This window comes from Rissa tridactyla, chromosome 7 (genome assembly GCF_028500815.1).
Source record: "Rissa tridactyla isolate bRisTri1 chromosome 7, bRisTri1.patW.cur.20221130, whole genome shotgun sequence".
Lineage (NCBI taxonomy): Eukaryota > Metazoa > Chordata > Aves > Charadriiformes > Laridae > Rissa > Rissa tridactyla.
Window position 1 is genome coordinate 17,797,113 of NC_071472.1, and position 18,945 is coordinate 17,816,057.

The 18,945-nt window shown below is 65.7% G+C and overlaps 2 protein-coding genes across 2 annotated transcripts; both read left to right on the plus strand.

Annotated features, from left to right (window-relative positions):
- Positions 1-2,974: 2,974 nt before the first annotated feature.
- On the plus strand, positions 2,975-7,924 carry CTDSP1 (CTD small phosphatase 1). The gene is made up of 7 exons (XM_054210104.1): positions 2,975-3,061; positions 4,436-4,578; positions 4,818-4,919; positions 5,177-5,233; positions 5,815-5,907; positions 6,161-6,346; positions 6,439-7,924. The coding sequence occupies exons 1-7, from the start codon at positions 2,995-2,997 to the stop codon at positions 6,565-6,567; spliced, it is 777 nt and encodes a 258-aa protein (XP_054066079.1). The 5' UTR covers positions 2,975-2,994; the 3' UTR covers positions 6,568-7,924.
- A 3,507-nt stretch (positions 7,925-11,431) lies between these two features.
- On the plus strand, positions 11,432-17,302 carry VIL1 (villin 1). The gene is made up of 19 exons (XM_054208851.1): positions 11,432-11,664; positions 11,886-11,960; positions 12,102-12,298; positions 12,575-12,683; positions 12,978-13,088; positions 13,187-13,389; positions 13,900-13,978; positions 14,125-14,223; positions 14,319-14,472; positions 14,583-14,683; positions 14,818-14,955; positions 15,118-15,276; positions 15,361-15,540; positions 15,656-15,801; positions 15,925-16,069; positions 16,349-16,537; positions 16,694-16,762; positions 16,954-17,091; positions 17,182-17,302. The coding sequence occupies exons 1-19, from the start codon at positions 11,551-11,553 to the stop codon at positions 17,293-17,295; spliced, it is 2,520 nt and encodes an 839-aa protein (XP_054064826.1). The 5' UTR covers positions 11,432-11,550; the 3' UTR covers positions 17,296-17,302.
- Positions 17,303-18,945: the final 1,643 nt, after the last annotated feature.

Below are 18,945 nucleotides of genomic sequence, written 5' to 3' on the forward strand. Positions count from 1 at the left end.
CCTCGGGCTGCTTGAAGGAGGAGCCAGAGCGGTGGGGCCCACCGAAAAGCGGGGTGTCCCCTGTCCCCGTCCCCCCCACCCCCCTCCCGCCCGAGGGCGCAGCCGACCCCAGTCGCCTCTGAGGAGGAGGAGCAGGGACCGTCCCGTCCCCCACACTGCGCCTGCAAGGGGCATCCCCGGCCCCGGCGTGCCCCTGCCTGGGGGGTGACAGGGCTGGAGGGGCCGCGAGGGGCTGGGGGGGACCGGGGGACCTCGGGGTCGTCCCCAGCGGGCGCGGGGTTGGGGGTTTTGGGGGCTGGGGTGCAGGGAGCAGTCCCATGGCTCTGCTGGGGGGCAGGGGGATCCCCCGGGCTGTGCTTTGCAGGGATCGCCCTTCTCCGGATGGCACCCCCAGCCCGGGGACGCCCCCAGCCCGGGGACACCTGCCTGGGTCCAGCTCTTAGCAGGAGGTGCCCGGCCCCAGGCCTCGGCCGTGGGGCAGTGTTCCATGGGGCAGTGCTCCCTGGGGCAGCGGTCCCACGGCCATGGGTAACTGGGGAATAGGGGACAGCATCTGGGACCCCAGCCTGGGGGGCAGTGGGGTGGCACAGATGGGTCCCTTGGGGGGAGCACGGTGCCTTTCTGCCCTTGCACCCCACAGCCCCCACGTCCAGCTGGGGTCTGCCTGCTCCTGGGCTGGGGATGCAGGATGAGGCCCTTGTCCACGTAAGCCCCATGTCCCCAGCCTGTCCCACAGCCCCAGGACAGGGACAACATCCCCCTGAGCTCCGCGGTTTCCCAATCTGTCCCTAAACCTGTGGACAGTGAACCTGGAAACGATGCTCCAACTGCTGCCGCAGGTGTTTGGCCTGGAGACTTTCCTAATTGCATTAATTAGAGGACAGGCAGGGCTGCTGCCTGCGCCTGGCTCATCGGGGAGGGAAGAGCAGGATTCGACCAAGTGGGAACAGAGGGTCCTGGAGGGGACAGTGTGTGGCCTCCGCAGCTGTCCCCACGGTGAGCAGTGTCCCCTGACACCCACTGGCAGCCCGGCCGCCCCACTGGGGATGTGGCAGCCATCCTGCCCAGTTCCACCTGGGCTAAAGGAGCAGCACAGGTCAGCCCAAAAATAGGGAGTGGAGGAAGGAGAGCCTCTTCCTTCCTCTTCCTCCCGCCGGGAACGGGGGCGGCAGCCAGGGGAGCGGGCTGCCTCCTCATCCAGGGTAGGGAAACTGAGGCACGACAGCTGCCCACCGGCAGGGCGGGCGGGGGAGGCGACAGGACGAGGTGTCCCGGTTCCCAAGCCGCAGTCCGGATCCCGCCGGGGTTCCCGGTGCCGGGATGCCCCGCGATGCCCCGCACGGAGCTGGGAGCGCGGGATTCGCAGGCGGGAACCGGGTTTTTCTCTGCCAGCCTTTGCACCGCCCGCCAGGTCCCGCAGCACCCCAATTCCGCCGGGGGGGTACCTCCCCATGCCGGACCCAATTTCCCAGCGGGGTCACCTGTGGGCATGTGTCGTGCCCCACGCTGGCGGGGGTGGGGGGCGAGACCCCTCCCAGCCCCGTTCCCCGAGGGCTGATCACACCGGCCCCGGGGAGCCGGAGGGGCAGAGCGGTACCCGGGGTGTGCCGCCGCCGGCATCGCTGCCTCGCTAGTGTCCCTGGTCTTACGCCCCCCCCGGGCCAGACAGGACAATTCCAGCCCCTGAAGATCCCAAACCGCTGCTGAGGCAGGTGGAAAGACCCCAAACAAGCTGAAATGGGTAATTTCCAACCTGCTCTGCCCCCGGGGCGGCACTGACGGAGGGAGCAGCATCTTCGGCCACCGAGATGGCGACCAGGACCGGCTGGACAACCACCCCTCCTCGGGTCCGGATGCTGCCCGGGGTGCGGAGGTGCCCTGGCAGGGCCCGGCCGGGCTTGCAGGGGGGGAAGGGGCTGGGGATGGAGGATGCCGGCACATGGGGGGCTTGTGAGGGGACACGATTTTGTCCTGAAGGGGGTTGTTGCATCCTCGAGTACCCGGTAAAAGCTACTTTTCGGAGAGCGCCTGGAAACAGCCCTGATTCCTCCCGAAGGAGGGGAGGTATTGCAAGAGAAAATATATGTATCGATAATATATGTATATATGTTAATTTCCCAAATAATTGGGTAATTGCAGGGGAAAGAGGGACGAAAGAAACAAGCAGGTGGTTACTGGTGCAGCGCCCCCCGCCCCCAGCACCTGTTGCCCGGTTGCACTGGCCTGCCCTGGCAATGGGGAACGTGTCCCCACGCGGGGGGGGGACGAGAACCCACCCCCAGCCGGGAGGCACCGGGCTCAGGGGGGGCTTTGCTGCAGGGGACACCCAGCATGGCGGGGGGCTTCGCATGCCGGGGGTGGGACTTCCCTCTTTCCCCGGGGCTGCCAACTGGATTGGGGGAGGGGGGTGACCCTTGGGAGGGGTGACACTTGGGGGGAGTGACACTTGGGGAGGGCGACACTTGGGGGAAGAGTAATACTTGGGGCGGGGGGAAGGGGGGGGGGGTGACATCTGGGGGGGTTAATCCCTGAGCCGGAGGGAGCGTGGGGGGAGCCGACCACCATGGCGCAAGGTGTGTGTGGGGGGGTGTCCTTCCCAACCAAACCTGTGCCGCACCGCACCGCCCCCCCCCCCCAGAAGCCACTACCCCCTGCACCCCCAGCCCCGGTGGCGGGAGGTGGGAGGAGGAGAAGGAGGAGGAGGAAGAAGAAGAGGGGTGTCGTCCCCCCCCCCTCGGCGTTGCCCTTTTAAGGGGTTCCTTGAAACCGCGCCCGGGTTCCATGTTTGCAGCCCCAGCCCGGGCGGAGGAAACTCCATGTTGTAACAAAGTTTCCTCCGCGGCGCCGCTCCCGCGCCCGCCGCCCCGCAACGCCGCCGGCCCCCGCCCCGCCTCCCCCCCCCCTCCCCCGCCCCCCCCTCGGGGGGCAGCGCCGGGGGGGGCCGCCCTCTCCCACCGCCCCCCCCCCCCCCCCAACCTTCCCCCCCTGCCCCCCATGGAGCACCAGTCCATCATCGCCCAGGTTAGCAGGGAGGAGGGGAGCGCCCCGCTGCAGGAGAAAGGTAACGCGGAGCGGCGGGGGGGAGGAAGGGGGGGGGGGGAAGGGGGGTTTCCCCTCTCCATCCCCCCTCCATCTCCCCCACCCCGGTGAGGGAGAGGGGGAAGGTCGCCCCTCGGGGGTCTCCGCCATCCGGGTGTGATGAGCTGCGGGCGGGCTCAGTCTGCCCCGCGCGTGCCGCTGCCCCAGGATGCGCTGGGGCACTGGGGGGGGTCGGAGGGAGGAGGGTTGTCGGGGGGCGTCGTGCCCCATGTTGTCGTCCCCCCCCCCCCCCCCCCCGCCCCGAACCCCGTCGGTGACCCTGGGGTGCTCGGGGCGCCGCTCGGGCCGCGGCGCTCGGCGTATCTGCGCTGTTTCCTCCGGAGCCGGGCGGGGGGGTGCAGGCAGCGCCGGTGGGGAAACTGAGGCGGGGAAAGTGTGGGGGGGGCGGGGGCATAGCCCCGTGTCCGGCCTCCCGCCCCCGCCGCCATCCTTCCACCGGTTTGGCGGGGAGCGCTGCCCGTCCCGCTGCCCGATGTCGGGGTGCTGCCCGCCGGCCTGGGGAGCTGGCAGGGCCGGGGTGGGGGGGGAAACGGTGGGAGCGGGGCCCGTCCCCAGGAGCGAGGGGGGGGCCCCTGCCCCACGGGCGCCCCGCGTTATCCCTGGCCCGGCTGCTGGGGGCGGGGGGGGGGGCACAACCAGGGGGGAGCTGCGGCCCCTGGCCCAGGGCAGCCCCGCTACCAGCCGGGACTGGGGGCAGGATCGGGCCCGCGGGGCCGGTGGGGAAGGGATTGGAGGCGCCGCGCTGCCCCCGGGGCGGGCGGGAGCGGCCCCTCTGCCTCAGTTTCCCTTTGATCCGCCAATGGGGGCTGCGGGAACGGCGCCCGGGGGCGGGCGCTTCGCCCTGATTGGCTTCTCGCCTGCGGTTACGCTCGAGCCGGCCAATGAGAGGGGAGGGGGCCAGGCTGGGGGCGGGGCAAAAGGGGGTGCTGTAAGCCCCGCCTCCCCCCGGCCAGGCCCCGCCCACGGGGACACCCACCCGCCCGGCGCTGTGCCCCCCCCCCCCCCCCCCGGGGGTCCACGACCACCCATCCCCCGGGGCAGGACCCACTGTGTTATTGTAGGGTCTCCGGCCGCGTGAGGGGGACCCAAGGGGGGGGGCACCCGTTTGGCGGGGGTAGGGGGCTGTGGGTGGTCTCCAAACCCTTCGGGTGGGGCAGGAAGGGCGGCCGGATGGGTGCCAGGGGACGATAAGGACGTGGGGGGCTCGGGAAGGGCCCCCCCCACCACCTCTCAACACCCCGACCCCGGCTCACCCGCTGTGCTTGGGGAGGGGGGGAAAGATGGGACCCCCGGGGGTGCCCCTGACCCCCCCCGTGTCCCCCCCTGCTCCCCCCAGGTACCCAGACCCCCGCCAAGAAGCCACGGAGCCGCAGCATCCTCCAGTCCCTCTTCTGCTGCCTGTGCCGGGATGAGGGGGAGCCCCGCGCCGGCACCACCAGCGCCCCGCTGCTGGTGGAGGAGAACGGGGCCCTGCCCAAGGTACCCCCCCCGCCCCCGGGCACCCCCTGCACCCCCAGCCTGGCACTGGATGGGGGGGGGAACACAGACAGTGCTGGGGTGCCCATCCCCTGTGCCAGGATGGGGGGGGTGAAAGGGGCTTCCCCCCCCCCCCCCCAACTCTGTGCTCCCCCTCTGGGTGGGCAGGAGGGGAGGGGGTGTCCCTCGCCACCCCGCTGACCCCCGGGTTTGCTTGTGCCCCCCCGTCCCTGTCCCCACAGGCTGCCGTCAAACACCTCCTGCCCGAGATCAAGCCGCAGGACGCCAGCAAGCTCTGCGTGGTCATCGACCTGGACGAGACACTGGTGCACAGTTCCTTCAAGGTGAGGGACACGCCGGCCCACCCCCCTTCTTTCTGCCCCATGTCCCCCCCCCCACCCCGACCCTCCACCTGCTCTGCTTCCTCCCCTCCCACTCTCGGGCACCCAGGACCCTGCTGGGTCGGATGGGGTGTCCCCGCGAGGGGACAGCGGGGCTGGCAGGGGGTGCGTGGTGGGCAGAGGGCAAGGCAGCGTTTGGGCAGGGGGTGCCCACCCAGCGCTGACCTGTTCCCCCCCCTCCCTCCCCGTTCCTTCCCCAGCCGGTGAACAACGCCGACTTCATCATTCCCGTGGAAATCGATGGCATCATGCACCAGGTAACGGGGGGGGGTGCCCGGCAGGAGGGGGGGCACGGTCCCCTCTGCCCCCTTCCCGGGGAACAGGAGATGCACCGAGCGGCGTCAGGGTGCCGGGGCTGGCACCTTGGGGGGCAGAGGTGGGTGCCCCTCTTTCCAGGGGGTGGGGAGGTGGAAGGGTGGGGGGGGGGGGGGTGGGGGGGATGTCCTGGCCCGGTGCCCTCCTGCAGTGGCCGGTCCCGGGTTCAAGTAATCCAGGATAGGCTGTGGTCTGGGCAGTCAGCCTGTTCTCGGTTACTTGGCTCCGGAGCCAGCCGGACACTTCGCTCTGGATGTGCCAGCGAGGCCGTGGTGGAGTCCCCCAGCCCACCTGGGGGGGGGTGGCATCCCCCCCCCAGCCCACTCAGGAAGGTGGCATCCCCCAGCTCAACTCGGGGTGGTGGCATCCCCCAGCCCACGCAGGGCACTCCTCATGGCACGGGGCACGGGCAGCTCTCTGCCCCCCTTCCCCAGCCACCTGCTGGGCTTGGGGACCACGTGTGTCCCCTGGGGTGGCCGGGTTGCCAGCGCGCTGCCCTGTGCCCTGTGTGTCCCCCCCGCAGGTGTACGTGCTCAAGCGGCCGCACGTGGACGAGTTCCTGCAGCGCATGGGCGAGCTCTTCGAGTGCGTGCTCTTCACCGCCAGCCTGGCCAAGGTGGGTGCCGTCACCTCCCCACCCCGCCATCAGCCACCCCTGAGGTGGCATGACCTCTCCTTGGCTGCCCACCCATGGGCAGCGCTGGCCCCTTGTCCCCTGTGGGCAGTGACGGTGCCTCCCCCCAAGGTGCTGGCCAGGGAAACTGAGGCATGGGGTGAGCTGGCAGCGGTGGAGAGCTGGGTGCCATCGTCACCGTGGGGTGGTCACGGTGGCACGGCGTGCCTTGGTGACCCTGCTTCCCTGCCTGCAGTACGCGGACCCCGTGGCTGACCTGCTGGATAAATGGGGGGCTTTCCGAGCACGGCTTTTCCGGGAATCCTGCGTCTTCCACCGCGGCAACTACGTGAAGGACCTGAGCCGCCTGGGCCGCGACCTGCGCCGCATCATCATCGTGGACAACTCGCCCGCGTCCTACATCTTCCACCCCGATAACGCCGTACGTAACCCCGGGGTGAGGCTGGGGGTGGGGGGGACATGGAGGGGGATGTGGTGGGGGCCCCCCCCACTTAGCCGCCGCGCTGCCCGCAGGTGCCGGTGGCCTCCTGGTTCGATAACATGGCGGACACGGAGCTGCTGGACCTGCTGCCCTTCTTCGAGAGGCTCAGCAAGGTGGAGGACGTGTACGCAGTGCTCAAGAAGCAGCGGACTAACAGCTAGTGCCCCCCCCCCCCTCCCCGGCACCGCCGTGGCAGCCGGGTGCCTTATTTTGGGGAGCAGGGAGGGGGGGGGGTGTTCCCCCCGGTGTGCCCCCCCCCCCCAGCATCGTCCTCCCCAGCCCCGGTGGGCGCGGGTGCCCTCCCTGCCCGCTGGTGGTGGGAGATGTGGGTGCCCCCGCCGGGGACCTGGGTGTCCCCCCTTCCTGCGGAGGAGGGGGGGCCGTGGGTAACCCGCTGCCTTGCCGTGCTGGGGACCCGTTAGGGGGGGGGAGTTCCAGTCCTTCCCAACCCCCCACAACCTGTGTCCCCCCTCCCCGAAACGGTTCTCAGGTCCTTTTCCCCTCCGTGTCCCCCCGAGTGGGGAGGGGGGGGTCAGCAGCTGCTGCTTTCCACTGCCTTTGGGGGGACTAGACCCCCCCAATTTGGGCTCTGCCTGCTGCGGGGGGGGGGACGGAAGCCCTCGGCCCCTGTTTGCAGGGGGATGTAAGAAGGGTTCACTTCTCCCTTACCATCCCCCCAAAATGGGGGGGGGTGTCATATTTGCCTTGGTGCATGGGGCTGTTGTCACCATACCCTTAAATCTGCCCTTGGTGCAGCTGATCACCTCGGGGGGGGGGCATGTCCCTACCCCTCCCCTGTGCCTTCTGCTGCCCCCCCGCCTAGGGGGGGTGTTTTGGGGGGGGCAGCCTGGCCTCAGGGCTGAGTCCCTGGCCACAAATGCCCCGCCACGTGCCTTGGGACACCACGTCTACGTGCCGCCCCCGCCCCAGCCCTACAAGGGGTGTGCCTGGGGGGGGGGGGTCTCTTAACTCACCTCCTCCAACCTCGGTTTCTTCCCATGGAGGGGGGGGGGGGAGTCTGGTGGCCTCCTCCCTCCCCAGTTACACTGTGTCAGTGGGAGCCACTCCAGTCACCAGTGGGGGGGGTTCCTTCCGTCGTGGGGGGGGGCATGCACCCCCTCCCCATCCCTCTGCAGCTTCACTAAAGGCTGCGACTCCCAGGGGAGAGGGACCCCCGTACCAGCCTTAGCGTGTCCCCCCCCCCCAGCCTTACTCCAGCCCCAGCCCCCCAGATGGGGCAGGGGTGGGGGGCACAGCATGTCGTCCCCCCCCCCACCTTCCTGCAGCCTGGGGTTACCCTGACCCCCGTGGGGTTGGGCTTGTGCCAGGGTGTCCCCCAGCCTCGAGGGGATGGGGGGGGTCTCAGGGAGGGTTTTTTTTCTTGAGTGGGGGGAGCTGAGCTCAGCCAGGCCTTTTTTAGTGTCGCAATATGGACAATGTTTCATATATTTTTAGGGGGAAAAGCAACGGTTTCCCAAAAAAAAATCATGGGTGCCTTTTTACCGCTGTGCCAGGGAAGGGGGGGGGGGGCAGTATTGGGGAGGCGGGGGGGATGCGAGGGGTTTTATCTCTCCGGTGCTGTCTGGCCGGCTCCTGCCGGCACTGCCCTTCTCCAATGCTGGGTGCCAGGGGCAGGTGGGGGTCCCCCCATGCCCCTGCCTCCACCCCCTGCCCCATGGTGGGGTGGGATGGGGGATGCTGCGGCATCCCTGCCCCCGCCCCCCCCCCCCCCCCCCCCAGACCCCCACCTGCCCCTCCAGGAGGGTTGAACTCAGCACTTTATATTCGACAAGTCAAACGGCACCAGCGAAGCCCCCTGCCCAGCAAGCACCCGTGGGTGCTGCAGCCCCCACGCTGGGCACCCTTGCGGGGCCCGGGGGGGTCTGGAGGTGGCAACTGGGGGGGCTGGGGAGGGCTGGGGGACCAGATCCAAGTGCCTTCATGTGATTAAAGCTGTCAAACCATCTTGGAAAGGGGTTGTCCTCTGTGTGTGTGTGCACGTGTGGGCACGTGCGTGTCACTAGTGGGTATGCACAGGGTGGGGGGGCAGAGACACACGCCGTCCCCACCCCGGATCCCCTAAATAACCCTGAGAAGGGGGAGTGCTGGGGGAGCACCCTCGGGCTGCAGAATCGGGGGGGGGGGGTGTCATCACTTTCCCGGTGCCAAGGGAACACCCTCGTGCTCCAGGGCACCCCCCAGGCTGCCCTGGTACCCACATCCTAACCCCTTTCCCCTCCTCCTGGAAAAAAGACCCTGATGCCACGGTGATGGGTAATCTGCCCCTTAACAAGGGGGGAGCCTGAATTTACCGTGTGGGCTGTGCCCCCCAGCTTTGGGCTTGTGGAGGTGAGTGCCTTGGTGGGGGGTGTGAGTGTGTGTCACAAGTTCTCCCTTCCTCAGTTTCCTCCGAATAAGGCGTCAGATGCCCCCCGGATAGACTGGGGGGGTCACTGTGGGGGGACTTGTGTCACCCTCTCGGGCAGCGTGCTGCAAACGTGCAGGCAGTGGGGGTCCCTTAGCTGCCCCCCCCCCGCCGTGCCCTCATTGGCTCCATGCCTCCCCTCATTAACGAAGTCTCTGTCCTCCCTGATGGCTGCACTAATTACTGAGTTCATTAGTGGCCCAGCATGTCCGGCTGGGGGGCCCGGGGAGGGGGCGAGCCCTCTGGGGCTGGCGTGGGGTCCCCCCCCACCCCTGTGCCACACCGACGGGCTCAGCCCTGGGACTCGGCCACCGAGCGGAGAGCGGCCACCTGGGTGGCACACCCCACCCAAAACTCAGCCCCACACACAACCCCCTGCCGGGGGGGTCTGCACCCAGGTAAGGGACCTACGGGGACACTGGTGTGAGGTGCAGGGGTTGGGAGCTGGGTGGCATGTTTGGGGTTTTGGGGGGCCGGGGGGGGGGGGGGGGGAAAGCAGAGCCCATCCCCGTGGCATCAGGGCACCTGCCTGGCGCCGAAGTGACGGCCGGGATGCCGAGATGTCCAGGACGTTGGTGGTGAGGGCTGCTGGCTCAGCAGGGCAGCCGAGATAAGGCTGCAGCAATCCTGCAGGGCTGGGGAAGAGATAAGAGCGGGAAGGGGAGCCCTGGGGAACTGCTGTGACATCCCCCACACTCCCAGCTTTATGTCCCGGCCCCCCCTCCCCCGGCCCCCCCAAACCCCATTTGGGGCTGGGAGCCACTGGGCAGGACTCCATTCTCTCTGCCAACAGCAAAGTGCCACCCATTGGGGCTGGGGTTTGGGGACACGGGACAGGACATAGGGTGGTGGCACGGCTTAGCCGTGCCACCACCCTATGTCCTGTCCCGTGTCCCCAAACCCCAGCCCCATCCCTGCGCCCCCTTCCCATCCCCAAGGCTGCAGAGACCCCCCCTTAATGCAGGGAGGCAAAGCCCATCAGGCAGTGATCCAGCTGGGGGCGGGGGGGGGGCACAACTTGGGGACGGTCCCATGGGCAGGGGAGTGATGTGCCAGGTAACGGCTGGGACAGGAGGACGCGTGAGGTGGAAAAGTGATGCCCCAGCGAGACGACGCTGCGTCGCTGGTGGCTCTGAGCTGGTGGCACCAAAACCCCCCCAAAAACCCAAAACCAAATGGCTTCGTGCTCCGTGGCCGGGGAGGGTTTGGGGGTTTTGGGGACCAGGGAGCGGAGGGCAGCGTCAGAGCCCATCCCTGTGGCATCAGGGCACCTCCGTGTTTGTGGCTGACACCCCCGCCCCGGTTGAGCTCATTGTTATCACTTTGGGAAACCTTTTTTTTTTTTGGGGGGGGGGGGTGGTGGTGGTGCAGGCATCAAAAACCCCATCACCGTGGGCTCGGTGCCGAGGAGAGGACAAGAGGGAAGCAGGTCTGGGAAGCTCAGCAGGTACCACCCTGGGCACAGCAAAGCCCGTGGGGAGGGTGCCCTGGGTTGCCCTGTGCTGCAATAGCACCTGGATGGTGGGGGGGTGGGGGGCAATTACCCCATGAGTAACGGGGCTCTTCAGGTGCCGTGAAGCCTCGAAGGGCCGTGGGGACCTTGACACTGGGCTGTTCCTGCCCTTATATGGTGAACATAGGCTGGGACAGGAGGGGACAAAGGTCTCCTGGGTGCTGGCACCCCGAGCACTTTGCCTAGGTACGCTCACCTGTGCCCAGCCCCGCAGGGAAGGTGAGGGGTTGGGGCAGGGGGGGGGATGACAGGGAGGTGGGCATGGGGTGGCGGGGGGAGGCAGTGCATCCCACAGCCACCACCGCTCCTGGCACCGTGGTGGTGTGGGGATGGGGCTTGGGGACCCACCTGTGCCCCACCTCGGGGCTGTGCTGGGGGGATGTCACACGCCACACACACACACCCCCCCCCCGGATCTGCGGGATGGGATGTGGGTGCTTTTGGGGCGGCGCAGTGGGACCAGGAGGGGTTTTGTGGGGCTGGGGGAGCAGAGACTTCTCCGTGGGCGCTGCTGGCTCTCCCTGCCAGGGCACACGGGGTGGGGGGCTTTGCCCAACGCCGTCTCCCCGAGCTCCCCCTGCCCACTGCCCGGCAGGGATGGCTGCGGGCAACCTCAGCAGCACCCGGGCTGAGCCCTGGCACACTCGTCACCTCTGTGGGGAGGGGCTGTGCCCTCCCTGGGGGGTATGGATCCGGCAGTCCGGGAGTTGGGGGGGGAGGGGGCTGGAAGCGGGCAGAGTGTGCTTGCACACGTGTGTGTGTGTGTGTGCAAGGTCACCAGCAGTGGCCATGCCACGCTGTGCCATGCCGTGCCATGCCGTGCCGGGCCCAGGCTGAGCGGGGGCTGGTTCCTGCTGGTGCTGGGGAGGAGCAGGTCACAGCGGTGTCACCCAGCTGCGGCTGCTGCGTTGGGGATGCCCTGCACGGCCCTGCCCCGTGTCCGGGCACAGGACAGGGCACCGGGGCGCTCAGGGGACCCCGCTCCTGCCCACCGCAGACCCTGGCACGGAACTGTGACAGCCCCCCGTTAGCTGCGGTGACAGCCAGGCCGAGGGCTGGGCAGGGGATCCGGGGGGGTCCCCTTGCTCCGGACGGGGGGTTTACAGCCCGTCCGGCCGCAGAGCGGGCAGGGCAGCAGATGGCACAGCAGGCTGGCTCCCTCCCAGCTCTTAACGACACCGCCTGCCATTAACGAGGGTGTTGCCGATGCCTCGGCAGGTCCCCTTGCCTGCAGCAGCCGTCACCATGGTGGAGCTCAGCACCAAAGTCAAAAGGACGCTTGACAAGACCACGCCGGGCCTCCAGATATGGCGGATTGAGGTGGGGACAGGGGCCCGGCCTGGGCACCCATCACCCGGGCACCCATCGCCGGGCTGTTTGGGGGGGTGGGGGGTGGCTGCGGGAGGGAAGATCTCCCCCTTTGTGTCCTCAGTGCCTGGGTTTGGGGGTCTCAGTGCGGCACCCAGGGTTAAACCCACACAGGTTTTGGGGCTGGGGTGGGGGGGTCCCCGCCAGGGCTGATGTCTCCCTTCCTTCTGCAGGACATGGAGATGGTGCCAGTGCCCACCAAAAGCTACGGCAACTTCTACGAAGGGGATTGCTATGTCCTGCTGTCGGTAGGGCAACCTGGGGTCCCGCGGGGGGGATCAGGGATGGGCTCTGCCCCGGGGGTGGGACTGGGGTGCAGGGAGGGATGTCCCTGGCTGGGGTGGTCTGGGGACAGGGGGCCTCTTCTAGCAGGGACCTGTGTCCTGCAGACACGCAAGACCGGGAGCAGCTTCAGCTACAGCATCCACTACTGGCTGGGCAAGGATTCGAGCCAGGACGAGCAGGGGGCGGCTGCCATCTACACCACCCAGATGGACGACCACCTGGGCACGGTGGCCGTGCAGCACCGCGAGGTCCAGGGCCACGAGAGTGAGACCTTCCGTGCCTACTTCAAGCAGGGACTCATGTACGTCGGTCACTGCCAGGGACCCACTCCCACTGTGGGGGGGGGACCTTCTGCATGCCCCCCCATGGGGACATCCCCAGAGGAGATGGGGACAGCCCTGTCCCAGTGGGGTGGGGGAGGCAGGAGGAGGATCTGGAGCTGGTCTTGCTCCATCCATCACCCACGTGGGCGGGTGGGTGGCTCCCCGAACACCTCCCTGCACACAGAGGTGGGAGGGGACCCAGCTGGAGGGGAAGGGGCACGCCCAGGGCTCACACCATATTTATCCCCTGCCAGCTATAAGAAGGGTGGGGTGGCCTCAGGCATGAAGCACGTGGAGACGAACACCTACAACGTCCAGCGCCTGCTGCATGTGAAGGGCAAGAAGAACGTGACGGCAGGAGAGGTGAGTTATGGGGTGCGGGGGGGTCCCTAGCCACCAACCTCTACGCAGAGATGCTCTTTGGGGTCAGGATCAGGCCAGAGGATGGCATACACAGCTGCCTTCAAGTAGGGGACAGAGTGGGTGTGGGGCCACCACTGCCTTGCCTCAGGAGCAACCTCTCCCCGAAAAGGCCCGCTTGGGGTAGGGAGGAGGAATAGAGGCATCAGTGCTGAGCCAGGGCAGGCGGCGCCTGCGGAGCCAGGGGGACCCGGGTGTCCTGCTGCTTGACATCCCCCCAATCCCATCCTGCCGCAGGTGGAGATGAGCTGGAAGAGCTTCAACCAGGGGGATGTGTTCCTGCTGGACCTGGGCCAGCTCATCATCCAGTGGAATGGCCCCGAGAGCAACCGAAACGAGAGGCTGAAGGTATGGCCGGGGGGGTCCCAGGGTCCCCCCGCTGGAGGAAGGGGGTGACGGGTCACCCCCTCCTTGATCTGGGCTGAGCCCTTCTCCTCCGGGTGCAGGCAATGATCCTGGCTAAGGACATCCGGGACCGGGAGCGTGGGGGCCGTGCCAAGGTGGGCATAGTGGATGGTGAGAACGAGGGCGCCTCGCCGGGGCTCATGCAGGTCCTCACGCATGTGCTGGGCGAGAAGAAGGACATCAAGGCAGCCATCCCTGATGACAAAGTGGATCAGAAGCTCAACTCCTCCCTCAAGCTCTACCAGTGAGTTGCTGGGGGTGGGGTGCCTGTGGGGGCATCTTGCAGGGTGCCAGAGGGACCCAGCACCCATTTCTGCTATATCCCACAACTGCTATCCCCATGGACAGCCACCAAGAGGGGTCAAGGCCACCGCAGGGATGGGGACAGGTCCTTTGGATGCAGTTGGAGTAAGGGAGTCCCTGGTGCTAATAGGGTTGATACCTGATGGACAGATGCTCATGCAAGTGTGACCTTTGGATACGGTGGCAATGTCCCTGGGTGGCCCCATCACATCTGACACTCTTTTGTCCCTCCTCATGGCCATGAGTGAGCTGCATGGCAGGGCAAGCTGCAAACCAGGTTGCCACCATGGCAGGGCAAGAGGGTCCCTGGGTACCACCTCTGCCATGATCGGAGTGGGGAAGGAGATAGGGAGGGAACACCCTCACCCAACCCTGCCACCCCGAGGTGGGGGTGGGGAAGGGGTTTTACAGATCCGTTTCAAACGCCCTCTCCTCTCTTTTCCCCTGCCAGCCTCTCCAATGCCAGCGGCAACCTGGTCATACAGGAGGTGGGGATTCGGCCCCTGACTCAAGACATGCTCCTGCATGAGGTCTGTCACCCATGGGAATGTTTGGGGGTGCCCAATTTCCTTGGCAGCTTTAACTCTTCAAAAGCCGTGGCTTCGCCCACCAGATCGGCTTTTGAAGCGTTAAACCTGCCCAAATTCCCAGTTTCTGCTGTTGTCTCCTCCCCAAGGACTGCTACATCCTTGATCAAGGAGGTCTCAAGATCTTCGTGTGGAAGGGCAAGAACGCCAATAAGGAGGAGAAGCAGCAGGCGATGAGCAGGGCGCTGGTGGGTGCTGGGTTAGAGGTCGGTTATGGGACATCCTGGCTGCTCCCTGGATGCCAGACACCCTGTACCCATGTTCTGGGTCTGAATCCCCCCAGGGCTTCATCAATGCCAAGAACTACCCAGCCAGCACCAGTGTGGAGACAGAGAATGATGGGTCTGAGTCAACCATCTTCAGGCAGCTCTTCCAAAAATGGACCGTCCCCAACCAGACCAGCGGGTTGGGCAAGACCCACACTGTGGGCAAAGTGGGTGAGTGTCCCCCTCTGATGCTGCAGGACTCCCTGGATTGGGATCGGGGCGGGCTGTGGGGGCCCCCATGGCAAGCAGGATGTGTCTCAGCCCTCTGTCCTTCCCCACAGCCAAGGTGGAGCAGGTGAAGTTTGATGCCACCACGCTGCACGCCAAGCCCCAGATGGCCGCCCAGCAGAAGATGGTGGATGATGGATCCGGGGAGGTGGAGGTAGAGTGGCCGGGGCAGAACATGGGACCTTCTTGGGCACCCTCTGGGCTGCACTGGGGGATGCCATGGGGCCCAGGGGCTGCAGGGCAGGGAGATGCACCAGCCCTGGCAGCAGAACGTCCCTGTCCCACCAGGTCTGGCGTGTGGAGAACCAGGAGCTAGTGCCTGTGGAGAAGAAGTGGCTGGGACATTTCTACGGCGGGGACTGCTACCTGGTGCTCTACACCTATACTGTGGGGTCCAAGGTGAACCGCATCATCTACCTCTGGCAGGTGAGACTCACAGGTCACTGACATGTGGGTGGGGGACAGGGACACCTCCTCGGACTGGGGGTGCTCTATGCATGACCCCGTGCGAATGGCATGAGGGTTCCCTTTTCCCAAGAGGGAAAAGGGGGCCGTGGTGGGCGCTGAGCCCCGCTCTGACCTGTCCAGGGCCGCCAAGCCAGCACGGACGAGCTGGCTGCCTCCGCCTACCAAGCAGTCATCCTGGACCAGAAGTACAACAACGAGCCCGTGCAGGTCCGTGTCACCATGGGCAAGGAGCCGGCCCACCTGATGGCCATCTTCAAGGGCAAGATGGTGGTGTACGCGGTGAGTTTGGGGTTGTCGGGGGGGAAGCCCGCAGGTGTCTGAACCTGTGGCACTGGTGGTGACCTCCTGTCCCTGTCACTGCAGGGTGGCACCTCACGGGCAGGCAGCAAGGAGCCCACGCCCTCCACCCGCCTCTTCCATGTGCATGGCACCAATGAGTACAACACCAAGGCCTTCGAGGTGGCCGTCCGCGCCTCCTCCCTCAACTCCAATGATGTCTTTGTGCTCAAGACCCCCAGCTGCTGCTACCTCTGGTATGGTAAGGTAGGTACTGCCGGGCTCCGGGGTGGGTGCTGCCACTCCCAAGAGAAATGCCCCCATCTCCTCTTCCTCCTCCTTGGTGGGGGCTGGTGATGGAGCAGCCATGCTTGCTCGGCAGGGCTGCAGCGGGGACGAGCGTGAAATGGGCAAGACGGTGGCTGACATCATCTCCAAGACGGAGAAGCTAGTGATCGCAGAGGGACAGGAGCCAGCTGAGTTCTGGGTGGCCCTGGGGGGCAAGTCCCAGTATGCCAACAGCAAGAGGTACCAGCCCTGTGCCCAGGGGTCCCTTGTCCCTGCTCACCCTCAGGGGTGAGATGGGCCACCGGTCCCCAAGCCAGGTGAGCCCCTTTCCTACCACCACCACCGCTTTCCGCGCTCTGCCAGGCTGCAGGAGGAGAACCCCTCTGTGTCCCCCCGTCTCTTTGAGTGCTCCAACAAGACAGGCACCTTCTTGGCCACAGAGATCGTAGACTTCACCCAGGATGACCTGGAGGAGGATGAAGTTTACCTGCTGGACACCTGGGACCAGGTGAGCTGGGGGGGAAACACCTTTGATCCCACAAGCTGATGTCCCCGGAGGGGATGGAGAACCTGCAGCGACCAGAAGTGATGGCCTGGGAGGCTGAAAACCCCAATGTGCCTGGCCCCATGCTGTTTTTTTCCAGCCCCCTTGCTCCAGTGATGGCTGAGGATGGACTCCCAGTGCCCTTCCCCATGGACAGATCCTGCGTGCCCCCAGCCATAGGTCAGGCATGGCCCCAGAGGGCCCCATCCCACCCCAGTGGTGGACATGGTGACCCTGTTGCAGGTTTTCTTCTGGACTGGGAAAGGCGCTAACGAGTCGGAGAAGGAGGCGGCAGCAGTGATGGTGCAGGAGTACCTGCGGACCCACCCCAGCGGGCGCGACCTCGACACCCCCATCATTGTGGTGAAACAGGGCTACGAGCCCCCCACCTTCACTGGCTGGTTCCTGGCCTGGGATCCTCTCAACTGGGACGTAAGTCGTGGAAGGGGCTGGAAAGACCAGGGGGGACCCTTCACAGATGGGAACCAAGTCTGGATCTGGCCCCAGGCAGCATCTCCAGGGCAAGGGCAGCAGTTTGCCTGATCCCTGCCTGTGCCGAGGGGCTGAGCGCTTTTGTCCCCTTCCCAGGACAAGAAATCCTACGAGGAGCTGAAAGCTGAGCTGGGGGACGAGAGCAGCCTCGGGCAGCTCACCTCCGTAAGTGGCAGAGGGAGAGAAGGTGGCTGGGGTGGGAGGGGGCACAGAAAGCCCCTCTGTCCCTTGGCAGGTGGCATCAGGAGCTGCAAGGACACATCCTCCAGTGCGGGGACACCTGCAGCCACCCTGGTGCCTCCATTCCTGGGGACACAAGGCAGGCCCTGATGTGACCCTGTCCGCCCCGCATCCAGGTGCTCACATCCAAGCAAGAGATCTTCACCTCCACCACCACCCTCCTCCCCGACAAACTGGAGACCTTCCCCCTGCATGTGCTGGTGAACACCTCGGCCGAGGACCTGCCGCGGGGCGTGGATCCCAGCAGGAAGGAGGTGAGCCGAGGCCGGGGGGGCTGCTGTGGGGGGGAGACGGACCAGGGAAGCCCCCCCGGCTTTAGCTCAGCCTCCTCTCTCCTCCCCCAGTACCACCTCTCCGACCAGGACTTCGAGGCTACCTTCGGCATGAAGCGCGCTGCCTTCAGCAGCCTGCCCCTGTGGAAACAACAGAAACTCAAGAAGGACAAAGGACTCTTCTAGGGCAAGAGCCTGTGCCCGGGGACAGCCCCACCTCCTTATTTTTATTAAATAAAATATATTTGGAGAATGGGGCTGCGTCTTCCTCCCCGACGCCTGGGTTCAGCCCAGTCGTGGGGCTTATTCGGCTAAGAGACAGGGCACAGGGGGATGCGGGTCTTGATGGGGCACCGAGGCAGCACAGAGAAGGACCCTCAGCTCCTTCCTCTCCAGGTCCTTCACCCTCACTGCCCCCGGGGGCAAGGCACAAGCTGGCCCCCCCGGGCACCCCCATCCCACCCCGGCAGCTGCAGCTCGGGACTAAAGGTCTGGTATACAGGTGGAGCCGCTCCCTGCGTTATCACGTGAACCTCAGTAAACACATGCGATAACAAAGGTAAAAGCGACAAGATACAGGCACGGCACGCATGCAGGGATGGCGCCCGCTGGGGACAGTCACCAGCGACCACTCGTCCTTTCTCCTGGGACAGGAGGAGGGCACTTCCCTGCTGCTTGGGATCCAGGGGGACCTGGAGAGGGGCTGAGGTTCCCCCCCAGGGACACGTCTCCGACAGGGAAGCTGGGATTTGCATGTGCTGGGTGGCGCTGAACATACACACACACACTCGATGGTCCCGGGCAACTGAGCAAAGTCCCAACAGCAAACGCAGGGCAGAGGTGCGGTGCCCACCACCAGCAGCAGCACAGGTGGCACGGAAATAAGATCCCAAACCAAGAGAGGGTTAATAAAGAGGTTTTAATTTCACCAAAAAAAATAAAATTAAAAAAAAACCCCCAAACTATCTACACATCATTTAAAAAGGGAGTGGGGAGAACCCAAGAGCAAAAACTGTAAATAGAGAGGAACAGGTCTGCTAAAACACAGAGAAAAGTGCTGCTCCACATCAACAGTGTAAAGAACCAGAAAGTCAGGGTGCAGGCAGAAACCGGCAGCAGCCACCCCGCAAGCAGGCATGGCTGGAGTCCGGCAGCAGAGCTGCCAGGGGTCCTGCACCCCTTTTTCTCTCTTTGGCGGGTGTTTACAGGGATAATTAGCTCCATTAAAAAGAAAACAATGCAGATGAGTTATTCCCAGTCCCCCCATCCCGAAGCACAGCCATCCCCACGCGCCCCACGCTGGGGTGAACCGCAACAGGATGCGCTGGGCTGGATATCGGCCCTTCCTCAGGAAGCAGGATGGGAAGATGCACAGGCGATGCTTATCCAGGCGGTACAGGAGGTGGAAGGCAATGCCATGGCCGCAGGCATCCAAGAGCCCTGCTCCTCCTCCCGCTCAGCTCCTCGCAGCGGTTGCAGGCTGCCGCACCAGTCGGCACACCAGTCCTTGGTTTGCAAAGGCTCTTTGTGCAGCCCTCGCCAGCCAGGGCTCCCCAGGGACCCACGCACACAAGCTCCAGTTCATCGACACGGACAGTTTTGCACCTCTTGGAGTAGGGGAATAAATCAGGACCCAATTATCGAAGTGAAACAACGGAGGGGCAAGGTTAATGGCACGATGGGAGTTCCTTGCATTTATATGCTGCATCACGCTTGGACTAAACTAAGCTGACTCAGGAGCGGGTAAATGTTTAACCACAACTCCGTACGTCTGAAGAAGAGCCTGCACGTGTGCAGGGACCGCAACTGAACTTCTCCACCCCCAGGATGGGTATC

Bases quoted from the DNA above. Each gene is read 5' to 3' on its own strand.
- CTDSP1 (XM_054210104.1), top strand. From the start codon at position 2,995: ATGGAGCACCAGTCCATCATCGCCCAGGTTAGCAGGGAGGAGGGGAGC. The intron at 5,908-6,160 runs GTGGGTGCCGTC...CCCTGCCTGCAG, and splicing joins TCACCGCCAGCCTGGCCAAG to TACGCGGACCCCGTGGCTGA. The intron at 6,347-6,438 runs GTACGTAACCCC...CGCTGCCCGCAG, and splicing joins TCTTCCACCCCGATAACGCC to GTGCCGGTGGCCTCCTGGTT.
- VIL1 (XM_054208851.1), top strand. From the start codon at position 11,551: ATGCCTCGGCAGGTCCCCTTGCCTGCAGCAGCCGTCACCATGGTGGAG. The intron at 13,089-13,186 runs GTATGGCCGGGG...CTCCGGGTGCAG, and splicing joins ACCGAAACGAGAGGCTGAAG to GCAATGATCCTGGCTAAGGA. The intron at 13,390-13,899 runs GTGAGTTGCTGG...TTCCCCTGCCAG, and splicing joins TCCTCCCTCAAGCTCTACCA to CCTCTCCAATGCCAGCGGCA.